This window comes from Coffea arabica, chromosome 1c, assembly GCF_036785885.1.
Source record: "Coffea arabica cultivar ET-39 chromosome 1c, Coffea Arabica ET-39 HiFi, whole genome shotgun sequence".
Classification (NCBI taxonomy): Eukaryota; Viridiplantae; Streptophyta; class Magnoliopsida; order Gentianales; family Rubiaceae; genus Coffea; species Coffea arabica.
Window position 1 is genome coordinate 22,059,548 of NC_092310.1, and position 8,593 is coordinate 22,068,140.

General features: G+C 34.5%; 1 protein-coding gene across 1 annotated transcript; it reads left to right on the forward strand.

Annotated features, from left to right (window-relative positions):
* Positions 1-1,953: 1,953 nt before the first annotated feature.
* LOC113719423 (uncharacterized) lies at positions 1,954-7,382 on the forward strand. The gene is made up of 3 exons (XM_072061025.1): positions 1,954-2,110; positions 3,659-4,432; positions 6,895-7,382. The coding sequence occupies exons 1-3, from the start codon at positions 2,097-2,099 to the stop codon at positions 7,208-7,210; spliced, it is 1,104 nt and encodes a 367-aa protein (XP_071917126.1). The 5' UTR covers positions 1,954-2,096; the 3' UTR covers positions 7,211-7,382.
* Positions 7,383-8,593: the final 1,211 nt, after the last annotated feature.

The window sequence follows — 8,593 nt, forward strand, 5'->3', positions numbered from 1 at the left end:
ATAGTCAAAAGCACATAAAAAACATGTCAGAAAAATTAGATGTTTTGCGCAGTCAAGAGTGCTCTGGCCAAATCCTAAGCTAAAATGATTCGATTGATCTGAAATTTTGCATGTAGAAATTTAACTCAAATCCCTATAACTTTTATGCTTTGTCCAAAAGCTGATTTAGTCTAAAACATGAAAAAATTAGCAACCTAACTTAATTTCAAAAACACGGCAGAACTGACATTCACCACCAAATGTTGGAATTTTGCATATCAACCCTAAAACTACTTATCAAAGCTGGAAATTGCTTGGCAAAGCTGAAATTTCATCTTAGAGATAAACATCATAAATCAGAGCTGAAAAATCACAAACCCTAGCTGAAATTTGCTAATCTTCACCAAAATAGAGTATTATCCAACATAATTCAAGATTCAAGACATCTATCCCACATTTTGCTAAAACAAGAAAGAAAAAGGAAGTTTTAGACTTATACCTTCCAAAACACTTGAAGAAAGTGAAGAACAAAAGCTTTTCTCTTCAAACAACTCCACAACAAACTTCCTTAACTCCTTGGTGCTAGTTTCGGTTTAGATTTTGAGATTTCAACTCAACCAAGGCTAAATCAAGATGAAGTTGGAAGTTCTCCTGTCTTGTTTATCTCTCCCAATTTTCGGCCAACACAAGAAGGAAATGAAGAAAAATAAACCAAGAAGAAAGATAAGAAGAAAGAAAACTCATTTGGTCAACCAACCCTTGGATCTTTGACACTTGTCAAAGCCAAGTTTTCTCTCTTTTTTTTTCTTTTCTTTCTTTTTCCTTAGTCAACAAAGATGGCTCGATTAAGGGTAATTTAGAGAAGATTAGGTGAAATAAAAACAAGAAAATTAGGGTAAGAAAGTAGTGGTCAAGTGGTGTACTCAATCGATAACAAACGATACACGTCGGTTCAAGCCTATTTTGCTTAACTCGCGCGTACTTGTGTTTTAACTTATGATTCACTAATTTATTATTAGCACTTCTAATCACACACTTTCTCTTACTTAATATTTACTCTTATCTACCAAATTTAGTAAACACGTCTCACCAAGTGATCACACTAGCAAAATACGCAAAAACACACCAAAAATCCTAGTATGCACCATTCCTTTAGAAAAATTATAACTTGAGTTATAAATGTCAAAAACAACTTGGCCTGTTAAAAACTAGACTTGAAACACTAATAATCTTTAGAAAACACCTCAAAGAGATTCAGTTCATAAGTTGGTCCAAATTGAGTTGTAAGCTACTATAACATTCCTATTTTTACTTGTGCAGGGCAGAATTTTCAGTCACCTTTGCCAACTTTCTGGTATTTATAGAAATTGAATCAAACTCTGAATTTTATACCGTAGATAGCCCTACGAGTATAGTTTCAAACGCAATAAACGGAACTCAATTCCGACTTTTCTATACGAATTTATAGCCAATTTTTCAAAACTACGCATAGCCTCCTGCGAAAATTCCAGATTTTCTAGCAACTTGAGCATATGAAACTTTTCTTAACAAAAATTCACTTCCTTGGCTCAAATTCAACCATTAAAACAACCAAAAATCTAAGGCAAGTAAGTTCAAATAAGAGGCATAAAGGCAAGTAAAATTTTGAGGCCTCACAACACGTGGCTTATTCAAGAGTAAGTTCATTTTTTATCTGTAATTTACTTAACTCTTCAAAGAATACCTTTTTTTAGTAAGAATTCTTAACTAAAATTTGGTCCAGAAAAAAACCTTGGTCAAATGTTTGCAATTAGTAAGTTGCATACAAGGATTAGTAACTTGCAGAGAGCGAAAAGGGTTGGATTGGGTGATTTAATGCTGGAGATTTGGGTTCAAAGTCTTCCCAAAAATAAACAAAAAAAGGAGAAAACTTGCATACAAGGAGGGTAAATTTGGAAATAGATGTGTAGCATTAGCCTCTTCTATTGCTATTAGAATCTTCCTCAGCCGTCCTTGCTTCCATATACTTGTTCGATTAGTTCCATTATCATCATCACAGTTCCGCCGGACGCTTAAGAGAAACAATTCTTTCTATTATAGAGCCGATATTGCAGCAAAAATCCACTGAAGCCATAGACATGTTCTACAGAGGGTAAGCCCACAAAATCCCTAAGTCCCAAAATCTGTTCCCTCCGTTTACTACCTTCGTTAAATATCTCGAGGTTCATATGTTTTATTTGTTTTGGATAATCTGCGCCTTAAAAAGCTTGATTTGTATGAATCTCAACGGCCAATTGTTGTTGCTTTTTTGTCATTTTCTTGGACCGAATGGATTGTCCATTATAGATGAAACCTAAACACTTTTTTCCGTGTTTGGTGGTTGTATATTCGGCAATTATTGTGGTTTCTGTAATTTGATATGGACTAGGAGGTGGACTGAAATTCAAGAAAAAAGGGGAAATCTTATTTTTGTGGAGAAACTTTCAGTCTTTTCCTTTTCTTAATATTGTAATTTAATTTTTCAGCTGTTTGCTGGGAATTGTTGCTGATACTTAATATTGATACCAATAATAAGTTGTGGTTAGCTTGTCAGTAAAACCTGGTTTGTTGTAATTTTCATGTGAAAATGAATGAGAAGATTTTCTATAACTTTTGTCTCTTTGAATATTCTGTGCTGGTAAAAGTGGTTTAGCATTTACTAATGAAACATTGATATGGATTAAGGCTAGATCGAAAAAATTCAGGAAGAAAAAGTTTAAATTATCATTGTGTACAAAATTTCAGGCTTTTCCCTTTTTCTTGAAGAAAAAATGTTGTATTTCAATTTTACAGCTGTTAGCTGCAATGCTTTTTTTCCCTCTGGAATTATTGTTGATACTGAATATTTAAGCCAATGCTTGTCTTTGTGATCAGGCTTCAGAGAATTAAGATTGACAGTGAAGGAAATAGAGCAGTATTAATTAATTTGATCTTACAATAGGATAGGCAATTCAGCTGGTAATTCATTGGTACTCAAATGTAAATTACAGGAATGAAAGTAAATGGAAAGAGGAAAGAGAGTGTTCTAGAGTAAGGAATAATCACAGAAAAAGAACTGAGAGGAAAGAGCTCAGAAAAGCTGATCTGCACTACTCTGGACAATTGGTTACAAACACATGACTGAATGAAGATCGAGCTCACAGGCCCTTCTTCTAACAGATTCCTAACAATCTAAATGACCATAAGGAAAGAAGTGGTCCAATCAGCCAAAGCTGGCTGTCCCTCTCAAAACTGCACCACCATGAAGAATTTGATAGGCTTGAACTAGAATAGCAAGACTTCTACTTTCATATTCTGAAGGTGTGCTCCTGTAATCCAATTTTTGGAGCTCAACTTCCCCATCTGCGGCTACTTATTATTTTATCACTAAATCCTGTTAGAAAAAATACTAACACTTGATATAGTAAACAGCATTTCATGAAAATACAAACAAATTAATACAGTGACTGGCCTGTCATTAGTTCCTGGTTTGTTGAAAGCTTTATGAATATATATGTAGATGTCCTTTAACTTTTGTTTCTTTGTTTATTGGGTATAAAATGGAAAATGGGGTCTGCTCTGCATTAATGAGTTTTATTACTTTTATATATGTATATGTTCCTCATTTAGTATTTTACTGACCTGTAAATATTGTCCATTTAATCATTTTTCGGAATTAAAGTAAGTACGTGGACAGTAGTGACGCCCGAGAAATGGGTCTGAAACGGCAGCGGGTGATGGATCATGGTTCTTCATATTTTGGCGCTCCCCCTGGTCCAAGTTACATGTACAATCCTCCTCCACCAGCACCTCCTGCTTACTCTTATATAGGCCAACCCCCACCGTTTCCAGTTGTCCGGCTGCGTGGCCTCCCTTTTGACTGCACAGAAGCTGATATTGCTGAGTTTTTCCATAACTTGGATGTAATTGATGTCCTCTTTGTTCACAAAGGTGGAAAGTTTACAGGGGAAGCTTTTTCTGTTTTGGGATATCCCCTTCAAGTGGATTTTGCCCTACAAAGAAATAGGCAAAACATTGGTAGGAGATATGTTGAAGTTTTTAGAAGCAGGAAGGACGAATATTACAAGGCCATAGCAAATGAAGTTTCAGATGCTCGTGGTGGTTCACCCCGTCGTGCTGTCCCAAGGGCAAGATCTTTTGATGAGGGAAAGGACTTGGCAGAACACACAGGGTTCTTGCGAATGAGAGGATTGCCTTTTTCTGCCAGCAAGGAAGATATTATTGATTTCTTTAAGGATTTTGTTCTCTCCGAAGAGAAAATTAGTATAACAGCTACTTCTGATGGAAGGCCAACTGGGGAAGCATATGTGGAGTTTGCTAGTCCAGAAGATTCAAGGGCTGCCATGTCCAGGGATAGGATGACTTTAGGAAGTCGCTACATTGAGCTTTTCCCTTCCTCACGTGAGGAGTTGGATGAAGCAATTTCCAGGGGCGGGTAACTTCTTGCCTTTTTTTTAACACTCTTTCCCTTTCCCTTTCAAATTGTTTTGAATTTTGTGCTTTGTTTTGTCTATTTACATTTTCTTGCCTCTTAGTATTTTATCTTTTTTACCCCTGATCCCAGACCTCCAGTAACACCACCAAGTGAAATAGAAACTAACCTTGTTTATGATAACAACAAAACTTTATCTTAGATGACGTTAGTTGTTCTGTTTCTCATTGTTTATATGCCGCCATCCTTATTATCTCACTTCTTTATCTTGTTTCTTACTGTCATCTTTGATGGTTGTTCTCTTGCGGATATAATAATGCAAGGATTTTACTAGAAGATTTATGTGGTCGTTGAGAATTCTGGTAAAGGAAATTTTATGAAATTCCAACTTTTCTTCTGAAATTTCTCTACTTTTCAGCTTGAATTTAGATTGCTGGGAAGTTCTTTGTATTAGGTTATTGGACCAATAAATGTTATCAATTTGAAATCATTTAGACATTAGGTTATTTGACTGATGAGTGTTTTCCCCTTCAAGCATCATGTACTCTTCTTTTGAGAACTTAAAACCATGCACGAGTTTAATGCATTCAATTTTGGCTCAATGTGAAGCATCTAGTTGATGTACTAATTTGATCACCTTTCTATCGAGATCTGACTGTCATCTATCAAGCAATGATCATCATTTTTGTGTTTCTTCTTTAGTTTGATTTCATTTTTCTGTGTTTCTGGGGCTTTTGAAAACCATTTTTCCAAATCGATTAAAACTTGAAATATAAGATTTAAGTTCTAGAATAACCTTTTTGTACAAGGGATTGTAGTATCATTGAAGATAAACTATACTCGTTCATTATGTAAAAATTCTTTTCAATGTGAGGAATGTAAAAATACTTTGGCAAAATGTAAGGCACATTTTGTACAATTTTCCCAAAATAATCTGTCTTTTTACCACTTTTGAATAGTGTTTAGGGTGAAGTTCCTTAAAGTGTGAAAAGAAAACGGAGATGAAACAGAAGTTTATGTGCTTATTCATGGTAAGGTAGGTGGAACAATAGATGGTTGCCCTGAGTATTCACGTCTAGATTTGAAATATATTGCAAACAACTGGCTCATAAACTCAATATGTAGACAGTAAATGATGGTTTTGTGCCAATGCTGTCTAATTTTGGTAGCCTTTTGCAATACATGTTCCCTTTTTCTCAAAGTGGGGCTGTGTGCAAGGACAATTGTTTGAAAGAGATCATGTAGTGATACAGGAATCACGATGTACTTAATCTGTCCTGTGGATGTAAATGGTAAAACTCGATCTGTTTTGTAAATGGTCAAACTTGATCTATTCTATGGATGTAAATAGTAAAACTTGATTGAGGCATTAGTTTTTTTGTGGAGAAATAGGCAGGATTTTAGTTTATTTATGGAATGACATGTTACGCTTGTTTCTTTTGACCATTTTTTCTTTCATATACACAGAGATACTTTTCTTTTTAAAGCTGTAAATATTGAACAATTTTTTGGCTGAGAATTAGAACTATATCATCTACAAATTAAGCTACATTTTTGTGAAAGATAATTCAAATTATAGTCGAGAAACAATAACAGCCGTAGAGAGTTCTATGAATGTCTTAAGGAAATCCTTTTAAGAAAGCAAACAGCCCCTGATAAGAGTACTATTTCTAGAGTGCATTTGGGAGGATGAATTGAAAGCAGTTAAGATGCAGGTACTTTTTAGTTTTTTGGGAAAGATTTTGCCTTTTTGAGCGGTGGGGAGCAGTTGAGATTTGTGATTACTCACCATCGCCTCAATGTCTATGGCTTCAACACTGGTGGTGGGATTTTCTTTTCTTGAGCTTCTATGCTAGATAGTCACAATTTTCCCACCCATCAGTCATGGGTTAATAGAAGTGCAATTTGTGATAAAGATGGGTGCTGTTGTTATTACTTTGTAGTCATCAATACAAAGAGCAATATCAGCGTAATTCTAATCTCATTTTTGAAGGCTTCAACCAAGTTTGTCTTGGCATTCATGACCGTGTAAGTTCAAACTTGTGTCTTTTTAAGCTGGCCCAAAAGTCACAACTTAAAGCAGTAGTAGGTAGGATACCATTAAGATTTACATATTGCCTTGCTTTAGGCATTATGATAATAATTTTGGTAGTCTTTCCTACTTGATAATGTTTCAAGTGGGTTAGAATCTTTTATTGGACCCTTGAACAATTGCCTGAATTTTGCTATCTAACAATAGTCCTGGTAGGATTCTGTGATATTATAGTTGAATTAAGGTCATGCAGATGCAAGTAACTGCATGGAATGATTCTTATGCTCTTGTTGTGTTGCAAAAACATTGTATGTCACTGTGTGCTTTACTTTTCTTCCTTTTTCAGTTAATTTTCACTCTCAAAAAGAGATTTATAGTCTTTCGTATGCATACAAAAGGCTTTAACATGAGCTTTTTTGCTGTATCACATTAGATTATTGCCAAAATCTGCTGATGGGAAGGATCTTACTGTTCCTACTGGTGTTCTACGAATGAGAGGGCTGCCATTTTCAGCTGGCAAGGATGATATCATGGAGTTCTTTAAAGATTTTGTGTTGTCAGAGGATTCAATCCATGTAACATTTAACTTTGAGGGGAGGCCAACAGGAGAAGCATTTGTGGAGTTTGCTAGTCCAGAGGATGCAAAAGCTGCGCTTGCCAAGGATAGGATGACACTTGGAAGTCGTTACATAGAGCTATTTCCTTCATCACTCGAGGAGTTAAATGAATCAGCATCTAGGGGTCGGTGACCTTTTGGTATTCCTTTACGATTGTACTTCTATAATCTGTGTCATAGGGGATGCTCATTGCTGCTGTTACTTTTCCTTGTTAAATTGGGTTATATGAATTTCCGTGAAAAACCGTAAGTTGAGTACTTGGAAGCATTGAGGAATATCTATTGATCTCCATCTTGTTCTAATACTCTCTTGACTTGTGCATTTTGCCATGTTTTTATTGTTTTCCCTTGTATATTTTTAATCTTTACTTTTGGTGATGGAAGTTGTAGTGCAAGTTCCTTTTGCATAATGTGATGTTATATTTCATCAGCCCCAAGTCAAAAGATTTTGTTTGTGGTTCTTAAGTTTGATGTTTCAAAGAGAAGCTTAGACATGATGTGGTAAATATATATATTGCTCCTGGAATTAGAACTTGGTATTTGCTTCCTAAAATATGGGGGAGCTGAAAAGGGCTATAAGGGATTTTACAATTCCATAAATTAAAATTAGGGTTTCGATTAAAATATGAGAGATTTAAAAAAACCTATTAGTCACAAGTAAAACTAGGATTCTGAGTACAAGTAGGGTTTCTAATCTTTAAAACAAAACAATGTCTTAAACAAAAATAAAGTATAGAAACCGTAATATCCTAAAAGTCGGGGTATCACAAGTAGTTGCAAGAAAGTAATTTTTTTGTGATATAATTTAGCATACTATGATTGTCAAATAGAAAAATTAATTAAACTATGGTAAGTTTATATGTTGAGAAAACAACAAATGAAATGTTAAGGCATTAACATAAACAGGAAAAAAATAATATAATTGAAATAAAAGAACTGAAATATATGAAATACCTTACAGAAAAGAGGAATTAAAAAATTAACACATTAATAGAAACAAAATGAGATAGCATGATCAAATCAGAAATCCTGGAAAAATGAACCATGGAATGAAATCATATGAGTGCTAGATAAGATGTAAAAGAAAGCTGTAATATTTCATGATAAATAATATTTCTAGTTGCACAATTTTCAATTTGTGGTGTTGATGGGTGTATCAATACTTTAACATTTTTTGCAGTTTTAGCTCCAGATAAAGCTATATATAATTGATCATGAGAAAAAAAATAGATTATTTTAAGTACAAACCAATAAAATCTAGTGTCTGGCCCTGTGCTTTGTTTATTGTCATAGCAAAACATAGCCTAACTAGAAATTAGAATCTTTTAAATGGAATAGGATGCATTTGATCATCGCAATGGTGCAGACAAATTCTAGGAATGAAAACTTCCTAGCCAATGAAATTACCTACTACTATTTTAGCATGTATAACATGTTTAGTTAATAAGAGGCATATCAATCTTGTGCCATTACATAAATCCTCTGTTGGATTCAAATTTCGAAACAACATTATTGG

Coding starts and splice junctions, on each gene's coding strand:
- LOC113719423 (XM_072061025.1), top strand. Junction 4,433..6,894: donor GAAGCAATTTCCAGGGGCGG/GTAACTTCTTGC, acceptor GTATCACATTAG/ATTATTGCCAAAATCTGCTG.